Source organism: Hippocampus bargibanti, linkage group LG04, assembly GCF_051943395.1.
Source record: "Hippocampus bargibanti isolate YZ-2025 linkage group LG04, ASM5194339v1, whole genome shotgun sequence".
In the NCBI taxonomy this organism is placed as follows: domain Eukaryota; kingdom Metazoa; phylum Chordata; class Actinopteri; order Syngnathiformes; family Syngnathidae; genus Hippocampus; species Hippocampus bargibanti.
In genome coordinates this window covers 15,802,252-15,820,491 of record NC_142737.1, presented here as the reverse complement: position 1 = coordinate 15,820,491, position 18,240 = coordinate 15,802,252, and the positions used below count along the sequence as shown (strand labels likewise).

Sequence of the window (18,240 nt, the reverse complement as noted above, 5' to 3'; positions counted from 1 at the left end):
TTATGAAAATTAAATCTTGGATTACGCACTACTTTTCGCGATACACACCCCCCACAATGGCTGCCGGAGAACACCAAAGCACATGACCGAACAGCTCCCCAGCCGGCCTGCCTTCCACACCCCCTTTCTCTGAATGCACAAGTCGATCCAGAGCAAGCGAGAGAGTGAGAGACAGAGAGAGAGAGAGAGAGAGAGAGAGAGAGAGAGAGAGAGAGAGAGAGAGAGAGAGAGAGAGAGAGAGAGAGAGAGAGAGAGAGAAACTTTGATCGCCTCCAAGGAGTTTTTTTACAGATACTTTTGCTTTTTTGCAACCGAAAAAGACACCACAGGCTCGTGTTCAGCCTCAGAAGACACAAAAGAAAATTACAGTCGAGGAGAAGAAGGAGATCATTGAGAAACACGAACGAGGTGTGCGTTTGTCTGATTTAGCCGCTTAGCGGATACGCGAAGTGGATCCAGATGACATCGAAGAGCTTGTTGCTGACCATAATGAGGTCCTCAACACACAGGATTTGATTTGATGAGTGGAATGATGTGCAGGCTTTTATTGAACAGTTCCATCCAGAAAAGACTGTGGCAATGAGAATCATCAATATGATGAATGATAATGTGATGCCTCAGTTTCGTAAGACCTTACAAGTCAGAAAGCAACAGGTGTCAATTAAGAGCCATCAACGACCATCACAAATGTAAAGTGACTTTATTATACAGTACAGTGTATTTCTTTCATTACAATACAGTAGCACGTTTATTATACATAGAATAAGGTAGGTTGTGTGTAGTTTTAAGGCTTATTTAGTTGAAAATTATATTTTATGGAGACCTGGGAACGGATTATTCTCATTTTAATGGTTTCCTATGGGAATTTTTTTGGGGGGATACACACTTTTCGCCTTACACACTTTGTCTGGGAACCAATTAAGTTCGTAAGCCAAGGTCTCACTGTACTGTAGTTCAACATCAGCGTTTCATTAATTCAAAGAAAAGGTGATTTGTTATCAAGATGAGAATTGCGGCTCCAAAGCTGAAGACGACATCTTAGGCAGGAGATTTTTCAGTAGAACTTGAGCAAACAAAGGACATGACAGTTGTATCTCTTTTAAAAAAAAAGTTCTGTATCGATGTACAGATGTCGAGAAGTATTGCATACGGAGAAGTTTGGCTTAAAAGGTGAATTATTGGAAGGACATGTTATTTAGTAGCAGTCGTGGAAACATTTTTCTGGAATCACGTGAATGGGAGAAATGAAAATACAATGTAATTGGCATGCTTAGCAGTGAGACATACATGCCATCACGTGGTAGTTGGCTAGGAGGAGCTTTACTCTACCTGTTCAGAGTAGGGCTGCTCCCTCTGAAATAAGATGATTGACAGGTGAATATTAGCAGTGGAGGATCAACATCCTCCTCCACCTCTAAGCATTCCCATTTTATACTGCGCATTCCAGTTCAGTGGGTTAAACTATTTGATGAAGACAAGGTTAGGCATAAAAAACATTTGACATCATTTGTTATCGACATTGATGACATTGAAAGTTAGCTGGGTGTTGCCTTAGTACAACCACAGGTGACTCCAGGGGCAGGCCCAACCTAACCTACAGTAATCTGCCACTATTTTGACAGAAAAGCATTTGTGGGATACAGTTTGGTTTTGCGGTTTCAACAGCAGAGCAGTTTGATACGTTTGGGCTAATACCAAAATGTTACCTGTTGGGATGCGATGATGGCAGCATAAACTGGAAATCGACAGCACAGGTTCCGTCCCGCAGCTGGTGATGCTGGATACTGTTGAGCTCATAAGCGATGTAAGCTCGACGCACGTACACCTAAAAAAACGTCATGCCATTAGTAGTGAATTACAAAATAACCAGGATACCTATGAGTTCACTTTGCACATACCTCCAACGCAGCCATGCAAACGACTTGATTGGAATGGTAGAAGAAATTGGGAAGCACATCAAAAATGGAGGTCTCAGAGAGGATGAGTTTCTGGTGGAAGTAAAACAAAAAGCACAAATGTTTTGATGTCTGAAGTGGTAAAAGTGCTTCTGATACTAACCTTGAGATTTTCAGGGCAAAACTGATGACCGTACATGTCAATGGCAGAGAGGAAGATGGACTCCACCTGGTTGTGCCTCAGTTCGTATGATGGTAAATGTGAGGCAATGAGCACCTATGTCAAAAAACGTGTGACACAGAATGAGTTGTGTGGGTTAGTTGATAAAACAAACTAAATGCTAAATGATCACTGGCTAAAAATTGACTCAGCCTTACCTGTCGGGCTCTTAAGGCGACCTTTGAATTCTCCATTTTACTGAGCTGGGTGAGTTCATTGAGAATCACCATGAGCTCGTCTGCCAGAGTTGGATCCCTTCCACACAGTTGATCCTAAAAAATAAAACGCAAACAATAACAATGAAAAAAAATCTAAATATTTTCTCCAGTCCTACAACAATTAACTTATGATGAATATGATGAAGGCCTTACGATGAGCATTGTGACCAGGATGTTTTTCTTAAAGACCTGGGCATGAGAAAATATGTATTCCAGCACAGGACTCATGTCGGGCTTATGTTGTTCCCTCAAGTTGATGACACATTTGTCATAATGAGCTGTTTGTGGAAATGTATAAAATACAATACGCGATTTAGTTATGCTAAAAACAATTTGAAAACAGTTATGCTCATGCATTGTGGTCACCTTGTTGAAATTGTATCTCAACTTGAAGGTATCGCTTCAGTAGATCCAGAACCACAGATTTCATGTAACCGCGAATTCCACTGCGGTACCTGTAAAACAACGTTTGAAAAAGAATTAATCAATGCAGTCACAATTTTTTTCAACTGATAAGAAGTAATCCAAACAAACTAACCTCTGAACCAGCTGAACAATACTCTGAGTGTTAATGAAGAACACTTCCCGATCAGCTTTCCTCTGTAGAGTGGCTGCATGGCTGTCGAGAATATTTGCAATCTGGATTAAAAAGAAATGTTAAATTCTGCGGTTAGATAATTTGTTTATAAATTCACAAAAATCAGCATTAATAAGTCCAATTCTATCCTTATAATATTCATTAAGTCTGGAATTTGGACCTGCAACCTCTGCACTGTGAAGTCTATGTGCTAACCACCCAACCAACGGGCCCCCCGATTTATAATACTTCAAAAATAATAATAATACAAAAATATCTGCATAAAATGAGTTTTTATCCTTGATTTCTGAATAATCAATTTTCTATTGAATAATAATTCAATAAGAAAGATCAAGAACGAATGATTAGTTAAGCCAATAATTTTCACTAGCGCTTGTCTTCATTTGGTTTAAGGGTGAGCTGTAGTCTATTCTGGCTGACTTTGACTAAAAAAAGAATCAAACATAATCAACATCAATTGAGTTGATCCTGACCACAGTCTTATTATATTCACCTTAACTTCAATCGAAAGGAAAATAAATGTTTTTTTTGGAGATTGTACCTATTTATGCTGAGCACTGCTTTAAAAATAGTTTAGGTCTTGTACCCTTTGGCTTGGGAATTGGCACAGGACAGAGGTGATGTTGCTGGCATATTGAGCCATGACTTTACGGATATCTTTCTCAACGCCAAGCGGGATCCGTCCGGCCACGCTAGTCATGATTTCCTGCAATTCCAGCAGTGGCAGGGATGGGTCCCTCAGAGTCTTCATGAGGGTTGCTACCCATTGTTTCAACTGGAGAGATGGAAAAAATACACTTTTTTTAAGTCGATAGAAATTCTGAAGCAGGTAAAGTCGCTGAGATGTACCTTGGTGCTAAAGTAGGGTTCTTCGAGGCAATAGCCATCCATTACTTTAACCAGGTTTTCAAGGACGCTGTGGAACACCTGGTGGAGCTTTTCCCCAACAATGGGCAATGGGTGCTGTGGTGGTAGGGTGGCTGTATTAAGTTCCACCTATATAATGACAGAATAGTATGGTTAGACTTTTATTCACCATAACACATAATAAGTCTTTCCGTTGCTGGTCCCACTCTTTGGAATGACCTGGCACTGAACATTTGACAAGCCCTCTCGTTACCCATCTTTAAAACCCACCTCATAACTCACTTGTGCTCTTTGGCATTTGACTCCACAGGATTCAGGCTTCATCTTAATTTACTCCCTGGTGCTTTCTACTATCTTTGTGACTGATTTATTTCCTGTATAAGATAGTTGTCCGTGATGAGCACTTTGTTACAGCTTCAGCTGTTGTTAAAGCGCTATAGAAATCAATATGTGTTGTATAACATTTCCTCATCTTAACAGGAGAGTGCAGGAACACTTGCATTTTTGTAAGGAAGAGGAATTTGAGGAAACTGACCCGGTGTATACAGCCAGGGTCATCCAAGTCCATATGTGCAATCACACAGCCGGACTCCAAAACTGCACCGGGCCTCTTGATAAAATGTACATGTCCGGCTTGCTGTACAGTCAGAGTCATCACCATCTTCATCACCTGAGTCAACATGGCAAACAATCAGTCATATAAAATGCTGTTATGTAAAGTATTAGTTTCAGTGCGGTCAGTAAAAATTATCCTCAAATTCACCTCGATCTCTGCATAGGTCTCGCCTGAGCAAATATGAGCTCCGTCGGCAACATCATATTGCAGTAGTTTACCAGCAGAAGGTGATCTCAGCATGGAGGGATCACATTCTTTATCAAACACGCAAGTCTTGTTGCCAACAGTGATGCGGTAGCTGCAGAATTAAAGTAGCACATGTTTTTTTTTTGAATGAATTCAGTCTGAATCTTGAAAGTGAAATACAGCTTGCCTGTCCAGCTCCTCTTTCATGTAGGTGGTATGGCTGCTGCCATCATAGGAGAGCAGAAGTCCACCGTCACTGAGCCGATGGACATCAATTTCAATGTTGGAGCCATTCATTATGATGACGTATGTCGTTGGGGATTGGCGAGCGACCTTATGTCAACAATAGAAGATACAATAGAAACAATACAAACAATAGAAGAAGCCCATGTTGGCACCCGAGTAGGCAGCCATCAGCAAGTGCTTCATGAGCCTTGCTTTTTTTTGTTGTTTTTGTCTTGTTTTTGTGTTTTCTTTTGTCACTTTGTATTGTTGTCCGTCGAATGGAATGGATATGGATTGTTTTTCTGCATTTTTGGCCACAACATTCATCAAGGAGGAGACTGTACTGAGCGGTAGCGCCTTTTCGGCAGCATGAGTATTCCAGCAATGTTTTTGATTGGAGGAATGTCAGTGCCATTTGACTTTCATTGCTGGACAGCTTTGGGGCGATTGTGCTTTTTTGTGCCTGTAATGTGCAGCATTTTCACAGCCCCGCTTTGTTCAGCGGAAAGGTCGGTGCTGTTGGACAGAATGCGGCTCGATGGATGCATGGCTTGAGGAGCACGCGACGGCAATTCGGAACGGTCGCTGTTGGGGTAATTCGCCAAACAAACATCTCTAATGATCGCTCTGTAATCTTTGTTTACATTTTGGACTTCCTGATACGTCATATCCTGCCTTCCCTTACATGATGTCGCATTTACATTACATCACATCCTTTCGCGTCACACACTGCGCGCCGTATCAAATGCTCTCCCTTCTCGTCTCTCTCTCTCGCCATGCTTCCTCCTTAAGCCGACACCGCGATGTCTCGCTCTCTTCAAGATTAAACCAACTTTCTGTTCTACACCTGGATTCCTGATGATTTAACCATCCTCTTCCATCAACACCCGTCGAAGCAATGAATCAGGGACGAACGATCAAAATAAACCCATTAGTCGTGGCTTGGAATTGAAGCGGATTTAGGTGGGGCAGGAGATGTCTTTTCGTCAATGGATGCAACAGCTTCATGTTTGCTTTTAACATTTAGCTTGTAGAAGACGTGCATTCCACCATAACGCCCCTGATCCACTGGTGAAAAGAACGCTTTGATCCTATCCTCTTTCATTTAGAACTGCTTCATGCAACAAAGAAGGAACAGAAAGTGCTTAGAAAGATTTAATGACTGTCTATGGCTTTGTGTTGTCATATTATTTTTTATTTGTTTTGTTCTTTTGACTTCAAGATGGCACCGCGAGAGTGGCTGCCTTTCCAGCACCTTCTGTCTTTCCTTTCCTCTTCCTTTCAAATTTGCTACTGTGAAATGTCAATTTCTCCACTGCAAGACTAATAAAGGCTAATCCAATCCAATCTAATATGTGCTTGAGAATAAAAACAGTATAATCACGATGCAGTGGGAAGATACCTTTAAACAAAATTTGACTCCTTCATAGACGAGATCTACACTGACAGAGTTGAGGAGGCTGGCTGCCGGCAGAACCTGGCCTCTGGAGGGAGGGATAAAAGAATTTAGTCACACATTTATGATTCTTCTTCTTCTTATTGTGTCCAGATGTTGGTAGTTTTGTACTGACCTTTCTAGCGAGTGAAGAAAGTCAGACATGCTCTTTCTGAAGCTTGCATCTGCGACATGCAAAGCCCCACAGACGACCCCTAACATGGTGTCTGGTCTCTCTGCCTGCAGAAAGGTCGCATGGCATCTTGTCATGAAATTCACCAGCCCAACGCGTCGAGACAGCTACCAAATGACTCCCTACCTGCACTTTCTCTGCAATGAGGTGATCCAGCCAGCTAGTGTCTATGTCATTGTTTCGGAAGCTCTCTGTTTCGAGTAACTTAATGAGGTATTCAACAGTGGTCCTGAAATCCCCTCTGATGGACAGCTCCTTCATAGCCACCACCATGTTCCTGAAGCAGATAACAACCAAAGGCTGACACCAGACAAGACGGGGATTGATTTACTGGGTGAGTCAATAAAAAAAGACTCACGAAATGGCCTCCTCTCGGTTCTCCCCCCAAGAGAAACAGTGTCCAAACTGTGAGTCAGCAAATTCATGCAGACCACCGGTTGCTCCGACACTAAAGTAACCCCAAACATTTTTACTGCTGCGGAAGTTCAGCTCCTGCACAGTTCCCGAGCTGGGTTTGAACCCCTATTAACAATAAGACAGAAATGACCTTTTGAGGGAAAGAACGGAAGATTGAAAGCATTGGTGAGACTGAGCTTTACCTCGTCTGGGTTCTCGCTGGTGATCCGAGCTGCGATGACATGCCCCCTTGGATTTGGCGGGCATTCTCTTGTCTCAAAATTAATAATGTTGTCACCCCATGCAGTTTCTCCATACAGTAAACGAATGTCTTTGATTCTATAAAGGGGGATGCCCATGGCAATCTGCCATAGAAGACAAAGAGAGTGAAAATTATTTCATTTGTTGCCGAAAGATACAACTCAAGCAATCAAACTACACTTGGTCTCAAGCACTTAATGTCTGCGAAATATTAATATTTCAGTATCCCCAACTCTGTTCCGGGGTTACCCGGAACAGAGTTGGGGGATCACCGGTGAATAAGGTGCACCGGAGTATCAGGCCCACCTGCAATGAATGGTGTATTTTCAAACGTTTTCCATATACAAGGTGCACTGGACTATAAGGCGCACCTTTAATGAATAAAAAAACAATTCCAAAAATAATATGTAAATAAATAAAAGTTTTCCAAATATAGGGCACACCACATTATAAGGCCCTACAGTAGCGACTGGGGTTATGCACTGGGGAAAATGGAGTCGGTGGCTGCTCACAGTAGTTGCGAGACCTGTTGTTGCTCAATATGACTTCACATATAAGGCACACTTGCGTATAAGACGCAGGGTCATCTTTTCAAAAAAATTAAGGCTTTTGGGTGCGCCTTAGAGACCTGAAAATACAGTATGTAAACTACTTGAAGCAGGTCCATTATTGTCCTAGCATCACTGTGCCCAAGTGCAATCTGGTTGAGATCAACCAAGCACCTTGGGTACAAACGCGAATTCAGGTTGGGAGCCCGAAAGGTGTGGATGACCAGAAAAGCAGTTCTGACACCTAATAATCCATAAAAGTGGGGTCCACTACAATGCAACAGTTCACCAGATGGATATTGTCTTGTCATTTCACTTCTTTGTAGGCCACCAGTCCAAATACCTTTCTCCATGTTATATCTTCTCCAAGTACTTTTTGGATGGTCCGGTAATGATTTTACCTGAAGTTGTGCAGCAGGGAGGTTTACATCTGCAATCATCTCTGTGCAGGGATGTTCTACCTGCAGACGAGGGTTCAACTCCAAAAAATGGAAATTCCCATCCTCAGAGAAAAGATATTCCACTGTTCCAGCACTGACATAACCCACCATTTTAGCTAACCTAACAGCATACTAAATCAGGAAGAGGAAACAAAATGTCATCATGTAGGCCAAGTTGGAACGAATATGTACAAAAAACATCCATGACGAAATCTAGTAACTGACATGTTCCATCTGCTCAAACGTCGAGGGTGCAGCTATGGTTGCAGGGGCTTCTTCTATGATCTTCTGGTGCCTTCTTTGGATGGAGCAATCTCGACCAAACAGAGAGATGGCGTTTCCATATTCATCAGCCAATATCTGAACCTCAAGATGCCTCGCATGCTGGGCCATTTGCATGATGAAAATGGGCGAGCCGGGGACTTCGGTCTGAACCTGCACCCAAACATATTTGTTTGTCACAACCACTGCAAAGGTAGGACTGTATTCCACAAAATTTACATATGTTAAAAAAAATTCACATACATGTCTAAAAGAGCTTGGAAAGTCATCAGCACTTTCTACTTTACGGATACCTTTCCCGCCTCCACCCTCCGAAGCTTTGATAACAACTGGATAACCAATTCTCTCAGCTTCCTGTTCCAACACACATGAATGCCAACTAATGAATGCCGCTTCTTTTGAAAAATGCCAAATACTTTTGTTGAACACGCCTACCGCCAAACCATGATCGATATCTACCACACAGCCTTGTGTATAGATCTCAGGAGGAACGCTGATTACGTTGCCGGGACTTTGGTCAGTCTCCCTCCAGTCCATTCTCAACCCTGAAAGAGGACAAGATTGATTTTCGTGGTGCACAAATATTCTGTGGCAGTCTGGTTTTTAGTATTTCAATTAGGTTTAAATCTTGGTTCTGGAGATCTCATTTCCCATTTTTCAGGCCACTTAATCCTCATTAGGGATGCAGGGTGCGCTGGAGCCTGTCTTCGGGCACTCGGCGAGGAACACCCTGAATTGGTTGCCAGCCAATCGCAGGGCACAAAGCGACAAACAACCAGTCACTGTCACACTCACACCGAGGGACAATTTGGAGTGTTCAATCAGCATGCCATGCATGTTTTTGCAATGTGGGCGGAAACCGGAGGACCTGGAGAAAACCCACACAGGCCCGGGGAGAACATGCAAACACCACACAGGGACTGGGTCTTGAATTTGCGACCTCTGCACTGTGATCTCGGCGTACTAACCATTTGACTACCAAGGTTCCTGGTTCTGGAGTTATGATGGCTAAATTACAAAAAATGTGCAGATGAGATTTTTTGGGAAGCTGACTAGCCTCTAACGTCAGACAAAATTCCTTGCATGACATGATGGGCAACCTCACTAAATCTCCAGACTTTATTTCAGCAAGCATCAAAGAATTAATGTTTTTTCCCCCTTTTTTGTCTAAGACTTACTCCAACAGACAGGCCAGCATAGAGACTAGCTGCTCAGACAAGAAGACTTTGTGATTAAAAGAACACTGTATAAACCAAATCCAGCGTAAAATTGGGTAAAATTAAACAAACGAAAGAGGTCAAACCTGAACCGCTCCAAGGTAACGTGGGAATGTCTGCACTTTGTGCCACGATCGAGGATGCAACCTTATCTCCAAGAGCCCACATAGCCTTGCTGGATGGACCTAAAATAAAAATCACTTGGAAAAAGAGCACCAACATGAAAAAGAGGTCTTTCAAAGTTTGTATTTACCCAAGAATGAAATGCCCGCTTTGTTCAACAACTCGGGTAGCTTGGGATTTTCTGAGGCATGACCCCAGCCGGCCCACACTGCCTGTCGACAGAGATGCAAATCTTTGGTTACACACAAAAAGGTTTTATCACAGACGACAAACGGGGGAGCTGCAAAGGTATTATTTACCTGCACCGGTATTCTTTTGGCAATGTCCACAATCAACTCCACATTGGCGTAATTGTTATTATTTGGCCCACCAGGAACAGGTACATAGTGATCAGCCATTTTGATGTATTCTAAAAACAAAGCCAAACAGTGATTCATTTAGTGGCGTGATGACAAGGCGTTTATAAATGTTGTACCCGCGTTCGCTTTCAAGTCTTCCGGGGTGACCATGACCACAAAGCGGATGGTCCTCTCATTTCGAAACATCTCATAGGACCAGCGTCGAATGGAGCGCATGCATTTAACTGCAGCAATGCCGTTGTTGGCGATCAGCACCTGCCAAAGAGGCAACTGAATGAATTTTGAACAACAGAAAAATAAATAGAACAGCATCAATCAACCCATAGTCAGCAATAAAATAAGCAGGGTCTTAAATGGCAAAGAGGAGAAAAAACTTCATCCAGAACCACACTTTTTGATTATGAACAGACTGATGGTGGCATTGTGATAGTGGGGCGTAGTCGGTTACATTGATGCCAAAGTCACTGAAATTGTGAACATAACTGCATGTAAGAAGTCCAAAATGGCTGCCGGGTTGTTTTCCAGCATTTTTAGCCAAAACATTCATCAATGAGGAGACTTATCAAAGGCTGAGCAGCTGTGCCTTTTCGGCAGCACAAATATGCCAGCGCTGTTTTTGATTTGGGAGGAATGTCTGTGCCATTTGACTGTTATCGCTGGACAGCTCTGGGGCGATTGTGTTTTTTGCGATGCATATGTTGAACTGTCGTGGCTAGAAATTGAAGCGGATTTACGTGGGACAGGAGATGTGAGACAATCTCTTTTTGTCAATGGATGCTACAGATTCGTGTTTGCTTTCAACATTTAGCTTGTAGTAGACATGCATATTTCACCATGACGTCCCTGATCCACCGGTGAAAAGGATGCTTTGATCCTTTCCTATTTCATCTCGAACTGCTTCATACGGCAAAGAGGGTGCAGAAAGTGTTTAGGATTGAATGGCTTTCTGTGTTTTTTGTGTTGTGTCACATTATTTGTTATTGCTTTGACAGCAGCGCCTGTATTTTGTTTTACTACCCCTTTTCCTTTTAACCCTTTGCTGCTGTGAAATGTAAATACTATCTCCAGTGTGAGACTAATAAAGGCTAATCTAATGTAATCTAATCTAGTGTACCAGATGTGCATTCATCCAAACTCTCACCAAAACAGAGTTCTTCATTGAACCGTGTGCCACTGTTCCAAAAGGTTTAGAACACGTGTCAAAGTCAAGGCCCAGGGGCCAAATCTGGCCCACCACATCATTTTATTCAGCCCTCGAAAGCAAATCAAACTTGTGAAATTACATGATGCCTACGGAAGTCTCTTCTTTTCCTTGCACCTTTTCCCTTCAAGGGGTGGTCACAGCGAATCAGTGTCCTCCATATTAAGAGGTTTGATTCGCGTGTTTGTTTTGGCCAAGCTTTGACCTCGGATGCCCTTCCTGACACAACACTCTGTATTTATCCGGGCTTGGGACCGGTAAAAGGAGACAGTGTCTTATGTTCCCTTGTGGCTACAGAACAAGCAACTCTATGAACTTAATAAAGATGAAGATGCTCAGTAAAAGGCTCTCAAACACCATAACAGTCATTATTCTTGACTTCAGATTTGAAAACTATCCATCCATCCATCCATTTTCCGTACGGCTTATTCCTCATTAGGGTCGCGGGGGTTGCTGGACCCAATCCCAGCTGTATTTGGGCACGAGGTGGGGGTCACCCTGAATTGGTTGCCAGCCAATCACAGGGCACACAAAGACAAACAACAGTCACTCTCACACCTCGGGACAATTTAGAGTCTTCAATCTGCCTGCCATGCATGTTTTTGGAATGTGGGAGGAAACCAGAGGACCCGGAGAAAACCCACGCGGGCCCACGGAGAACATGCAAACTCCACACAGGGAGGCCGGACCGGGATGCGAACCGGCGACCTCTGCACTGTAAAGCCGGTGTGCTGATTTGAAAACTAGTTATCCATTAATCTGGTGTGCATTCTGTATGTAAAATGTGGAGGAGATGAAACATTCTGATGGTTTACCCAAATTCATAACTGGCCCCAATTGGAAACCTTAAATACAATGTGGCCTGCGGCAAAAAAAAATAGTTTGACACCCCTGGTTTAGAAAAACATCGTTAAACCCATGCCGATAAGAAGAACGAGAGTTTTTTTTTCCTCCGCTTACTTTTTCAATGACACGATTTCCACCGAAGCGAGTGACAAACTCGGCAGGTGAGGCCACAGTGAAGTCTCGATGAAGGTCCATCTTTCTGTGTTCTCGTCCTTTTTTCACCAAGTGGGGACCAGACATGCTGGGTCTGGAACAGGAAAACTTCAAGAGTTATCTGTCAGTCCTGGCTCACATGCCCCCTTTCATATCGTCGTAGACGGGTAGTTCCAGAGAGCCTCGACTTCAACACAAGCACGCAAAGAAACAGCATGCCAAGCAGTTAGAAGACAACAAGCTGTGGAAAGCAAAAGCCAAAGTCAAAGTTCAGGTTCTGTAAGGCAGCAACCAATCTACAGGACTATGTTCTTATCTTCTTTTCTGCTGTTGCACATAAACCCTATTATTACGGCAATTTCCATAGGAAGAGCTCACAAAGTTTTGTTAAAACAAGTAAAAAATGACTTCATTGAAATGCGGCGTGACATTCAAGCAATAGTTGCTTTGTCATAAATATGTTTAAGCGGAAAGCCTCACAGATAAAAGTTTCATCAGGACCAAAATGTGCAGGGCAGACAGATTTTAAACCCAGTGGTGATAAGATATGATTTATTACTAAAAGATTGGAAAAACACACAATATAGACTCAACAGCCCCGTTTGGCATTCTAATATCCATAATGGCGTCCAGAACAAGAACTGTATCATGCTGACTTTATAATAATGCTGTTTTTTTTAATCGTAGCATATGCAGTAAGCTGTTTTATATATTTTTTGGTTCGCTTACGGTGTCTTGTGGGAGGGACAAACAAATTCCCAAAGCATCTGTGAAGAAGGGCCATTAGTGACTTGAAACGTTTGTCAATGTTAGGAAGGAAATCTATATGACCCATAAATATATTGTACTTGTAAAAATTTTAATATCATTATCTCTCTGTTTCTAACTATCGCTTTCTATCCATCTCTTCATATTAATATCTAGCAACTTACCTATCTTATATACAGTAAAATGGGACGTGCACCTAACAAAAAAAAGAGTTGTGAAAGTTGGTGACGATATCATACTACATATTGAAACAACTGTTAATCCACTTCCCTCATTCTCTTCAGCAGTTGTTGTACACATGAGATGTTACATAACCACAGCCTTCAGGTTTAAACAAACGCGCAGCCGCATTTATTTGGAACCGCCGCGTTCATAAACAGAACCAAAGAACTTAAAACTAAACACATATCCACACGCAATGGTGTCAAATGACAACCTCTGACCTTTGAAGATCCAGTAAGTAGGCGGCACTTTGTAAAACATCTTCCTCCATTGCGTGCATTTGAAAAGTGAAATGAAAACTACAATAAAATAATTAGACTTCCTCTCAAACTGCCTCTTTTCGTCATCCCTCCCACAAGTGCAGATAAGGCAGACGACAAGCTGCCCACTAAAGTTTAAACACAACAGACTCAAGAATTGCGGACAAAGTGTTCCGTCAACTGAATGCAGAGGAAGCTACTTTATTATTACAAGTGCACATTTTGGTTGGATTGGATTGACCTTTATTAGTCTCGCAGTGGAGACATTTACATTTCAGAGGAGCAAAGTTCAGAAAGGAAGATGAAAGGAATGAAAGAAGTAGAATTTTAAACATATATGCAGTCTATTCCAAAATATTGAAACCGCATATGGTCAATTCGTTAGTTTTTGCTGAGTACTAATGACGTTTAGTTTTCACAGCAAAAGTTGAATATCAGAGTTCAGAAGTCCAATTTTTCGTTCAAGGTCTAGATGTGGTAAACAACGCCAGACACAGTAGCTTTTGCTTCCCAGTTGTCAAGTAAAAATCAGTCATTATTAAATTGCATAATCTTATCGAATAATAAATGGGATAGCCCTTTCTTGCAATATCGGCATGAACTCAGGGACTTCACCAGACTGTCGCTCTTTTTTAATACCTTCCCACGCCTACTACAGTCTGTTTCAGTTCCTGTTTGTTCCTGGGACCGGGGGAGGGGCCGGTAATCACTGTGGATGGGACAAAGAGAGGCGCCATAAATGACGCTCGTCTGTCACATGTGCCTGAAATGGGGAACATTTTCACAGCCCCGCTTAGTTCTGCGGAAAGGTTGGTGCTGTTGGACAGTCTCCGGCTGGGTGGATGCATGGCTTGAAGAGCCGACGATGAGAAAAAAGGAGTGTCAGCACACAGCGCCGATGCGTATGTGGAACTGTGAGTCGCGGCTTGGAATTAAAGCGGATTTATACAGGACAGGACATGAGAGCCAATCTCTTTTTTATTAATGGACGCTACAACTTCCTGTTGATTTCCCACTTAGCTTGTAGCAGACGTGTGCACATTTTCAGCAAGACGTCCCAGATCCACTGGTGAGAAGGATACTTTGATCCTCTCCTCTTTCATTTAGAACTGCTTCGATGCAGGAAAAATAGTTACGATTTCACGACTGTCTGTGTCTTTTATGTTGTTTTGTATTTTTTGTCATTTTTGTGTGAACTGTTCTACGCCTGTTCTTTGGTTGAGAGGGTACAAATTCCATCTGTGCTGTATTTTTCATAAACAGCAGATTTGACAATAAAGTTGCACTTCACTTCACTTCACATGAACCAGAGCGTAAACAACTTTGAAATGAGGCCACGGACACATTTAAAATTGTTATTCATATGTCTGTGTAAGCTCTCAGTCGTACAGGAGTGGTCCATCGATGAAAAGGTTTCTTCAGCCGTCATCTGTACTTCTTTGAAGTACAGATGCGATAGTTCCTATTGTTCCGACTAACGACTGGCCTAATTGCCCCACTTCCACCGGTATCAGCTCATCAGTATTGCTAATCCTATTTTGCATAAGTAGGCTGTTGTACGAACAATCCAAATTGACCCTCACACCACCTTATCTGTTTAGTGAAGGATTTAGCTGTTTTATGAAAATAGCTTATTTTACTCCCCTTTCAAACCATCTATATTCTTTCACTAAGATTTTAACCTTATTGTCGTCAAATGAGTGGTGGCTAGCTTTTAGGTGCATAAGTACTGCCGATTGATTGATAATAGGAACTATCAGTGGAGCTGCAGGAAGTAGTCCTATGCTCCCCCCAACCTGAGAGCAGGGACCTATCATAGCATAGTCCGGCACTGCCATGTTTGGACAGTAGGGATATATATAGGGCCTAAACTACCAGTAAAACTTTAGTTTGCTGACGAAGTTTCTTGGATAAGAAGCAAAACATCCGACACCTTCAAAGAAGTACAGATGACGGCTGAAGGAACCTTGTCATCGATGTTATTCATATGATATATGTTCACATGGTAAGATGCCACATTAAAAAGCAATACATAATGGAAACTTACTTCATGCCTGAGGAGTTGGGCCGTGGCACTTCAGGAGATATCTGTTGACGAAATGATTTGGCCGCAGAGGTTGATGGCTGCGAAGCACCACTCGGTGGTTTAGCTGACAATGGCTCCTCGTCTGAGGAATTGTCCTCTGATGCTCCCAAAATGAATTTGAGACGTTCCCTCGCTCTGGGACCAGTTCTGAGCACTGGCTCATTGCTAGTAGAAGGTTTTTGTGTGGTGAGGGGCTGTTGCTTTTTAACATGAAGTGCCGCAGAGGAACTGTGATCTTGAAGGGTGTTCTCCCCAGGCTGTGTTGATGTACACTGTTGGCCTTGAAGAGAGGAGTGAACTGCAGGCACATCCTCCTGAAGTACCGAGGGGCTGTCGCCTGACGGAGATTCCTCTCCTTTCTCGGGCATCGCTACTTTCGTGCTATTATTCCTCCGTAGGTAAAAAAGAATCGATAGGATTAATCCCAACAATGCAAACACGAACATTCGCAGACATCCTCATGACACTGTGGAAGATAGGGGGGAAAACAGTTTATTAAGTTAAGTAACATTTTCATGAAAAATGGGACTTTGACTCAACGTTCTTTATTGATTATCAGGTCATATTATTATGACCATGTTTCGTGGGTGTGGGAGAATCACTCTAAATGTTCTTAACAGCTGCTTCTTTTGGTTTCCTGTTTGTAATTGATTGGATGTACCTTTATTCGTCTCGCAGTGGAGAAATTTACATTTCACAGCAGCAAAGTTATGAAAGAACAGAATAATGCTGACATGTGAAGTGTCACCATGCAGATGTGTGTGTCCGTAATTAAATTTCCCAGATTCAACATCATGCTTTTTGTCTTTATATCACAAAATATTTGAGACAGAATCAAAATGTTAATTGTGACAGCTCACCCACAGACTCCATTTTGTATCAAATCAGAATCAGAATCAGAATCATCTTTACTGCCAAGTATGTAGAACACACAAGGAATTTGTTTCCGGTAGAACACGCTGCACTAGTATGTAAATGTGAATGTAAATGTAAATGTAAATGTAAATGTGTTAACAAATTATTCCTCATTAAAGCTTACCATGTTGATATAACGAAAATAGTTTTCTTTCGAATCATAATGTCAATTGTAATTTATTGTGACTTAAACTACATTTCTTTGTCATTGCCCTTTTATTAAGGTCAATCTGTTTCCTCCACCAGGAGGCACAGCACTGTCGCGGAGTACAGCAGTTTATTCTTGTCATGGGACATTAAAGTGTGAGGAGGTCAGCTGAAGGTGTTCAGAGGTTATATGTGTCAGGACAAAGGCATGCTTGGTAATTGTGATTAACGTGCTACAGACATGAATTAGACTAATGTGTAGACGGCAAAACTGCCCGAGAAATCAATTATTATCTCTCCAAGGTTTCAACTACAATGTAGGTTCGTTCAAATCATATGCTCGGTGTTGTTTTTCTCAGTTTACAATGACACTTGTTTATCAGCATCAAATGCGGAAGTAACTTTCCCCCTGGGTAGTAAAAGTTACACTTTTTTTCCGAGCGTGAGGAAACCTGCATGCAACCTTTCCCAGGCAGTGTCTGGTAAACAAAACGGACACTCTGCAACAGCTGACAGCAGCTCGCAGAGGCGCTACTTGTTATTTGGCTACAAACGGAGGAAAGGTCGGTAGCGAAGATTTGAAAACAGACGATAGAGAAGGTACAGCTAACCACAGCAATAAATTCAATGTACAAATGAAGCACTCTATATTTCATAAAACTGAAAATCTATGTGTCGATGTAAATTTACTGATGCTGGCACATTTCGGCCCAAATGCCTTTAAAGGCATGTCTAACATATTTCTAAAGTCTTACGGGTGTTTTTCAGTCGAAAACATGTCAACACCAGGTTAATTTACCAAGATTATTCGCTGCACACTTTAATAGCAATGAGGATCATTACTTCAAGCAAGAAGAAAAAAAGTTTGTTTCAGCCCATATGAAAACGCATTTGCTTTTCGCACTGTCCCGATTTTTGTTGCGATAATAATTCGGATATTTTTAAGACGCAGACTACATTGAATGTGACAAATAATAATTTCATTTGGGTGTTACTGATGCTAGCAAGATAGCTAACAGACAAGAAAAAGTTTTTTCTAGCAACCTGCATTGACACCGTTCATAAAGCTGACCCTCGCATTACTAGTGCCTTTGGTAAATTCACTTTCGTCAAGTGACCTTTTTCAATCCAACCTTGTGTCATGTGCGCGTACCTGCAGTTAATTTTCAGTCACTCCCCAGTGTAGCAGCTCCTCTCTCCCCAATATAGTAAACATGTGTAAAGGTTTAAACTCCTCCCACCCCCCAGAACGGAAACTCCTTCATAGATCGTTTCTATAATTTAGCTGTTTTCTCAGGGGGCAACAGTCGTGACGATTCTACATCGAGTTCTAAATGCTGTACAGCAAAACAGTCTTTACTTCAGTGTTATTTTATTCGCTTAATGTCTTTTGACCTGTTTTTCAACGTGTTACAAACGTCAACGAATCTTTATTGTATTTGTTTTTTGTATTTTTAGTGATTTATTTATTCATTTCCCATTCGGTAACATGGAAATTAATGAATTGTAAGACACAAAATGAAAATATTTAACTTGGGAATGTAAATAGACATTTTCCATTTT

General features: G+C 41.9%; 1 protein-coding gene across 3 annotated transcripts in view; it reads right to left on the bottom strand.

Annotated features, from left to right (window-relative positions):
- The window catches only part of acacb (acetyl-CoA carboxylase beta), a 36,940-nt gene extending 19,060 nt beyond the window's left edge, over positions 1–17,880 (bottom strand). The window contains exons 1-29 of one of the 3 annotated variants that reach the window (XM_088994321.1): positions 17,831–17,880; positions 15,577–16,081; positions 12,241–12,373; positions 10,196–10,334; positions 10,020–10,129; positions 9,851–9,932; positions 9,684–9,782; positions 8,816–8,925; positions 8,624–8,734; positions 8,324–8,533; positions 8,060–8,230; positions 7,053–7,214; positions 6,812–6,975; positions 6,580–6,730; positions 6,397–6,500; positions 6,228–6,309; positions 4,788–4,933; positions 4,562–4,712; positions 4,334–4,468; positions 3,781–3,927; positions 3,518–3,706; positions 2,872–2,972; positions 2,700–2,788; positions 2,487–2,611; positions 2,274–2,387; positions 2,059–2,172; positions 1,899–1,988; positions 1,707–1,825; positions 1,330–1,353 (exon numbers count right to left, since the gene is read on the bottom strand). In XM_088994321.1, the coding sequence (XP_088850447.1) occupies positions 1,330–1,353; positions 1,707–1,825; positions 1,899–1,988; positions 2,059–2,172; positions 2,274–2,387; positions 2,487–2,611; positions 2,700–2,788; positions 2,872–2,972; positions 3,518–3,706; positions 3,781–3,927; positions 4,334–4,468; positions 4,562–4,712; positions 4,788–4,933; positions 6,228–6,309; positions 6,397–6,500; positions 6,580–6,730; positions 6,812–6,975; positions 7,053–7,214; positions 8,060–8,230; positions 8,324–8,533; positions 8,624–8,734; positions 8,816–8,925; positions 9,684–9,782; positions 9,851–9,932; positions 10,020–10,129; positions 10,196–10,334; positions 12,241–12,373; positions 15,577–16,061 (3,857 nt within the window). In that variant the 5' untranslated portion in view covers positions 16,062–16,081; positions 17,831–17,880. Of the gene's footprint in view, positions 1–1,329; positions 1,354–1,706; positions 1,826–1,898; positions 1,989–2,058; positions 2,173–2,273; positions 2,388–2,486; positions 2,612–2,699; positions 2,789–2,871; positions 2,973–3,517; positions 3,707–3,780; positions 3,928–4,333; positions 4,469–4,561; positions 4,713–4,787; positions 4,934–6,227; positions 6,310–6,396; positions 6,501–6,579; positions 6,731–6,811; positions 6,976–7,052; positions 7,215–8,059; positions 8,231–8,323; positions 8,534–8,623; positions 8,735–8,815; positions 8,926–9,683; positions 9,783–9,850; positions 9,933–10,019; positions 10,130–10,195; positions 10,335–12,240; positions 12,374–13,490; positions 13,614–15,576; positions 16,082–17,830 lie in introns of those variants that run through there. The other 2 variants (XM_088994323.1, XM_088994324.1) reach the window with 2 other exon arrangements.
- Between the last annotated feature and the right edge of the window lie 360 nt (positions 17,881–18,240).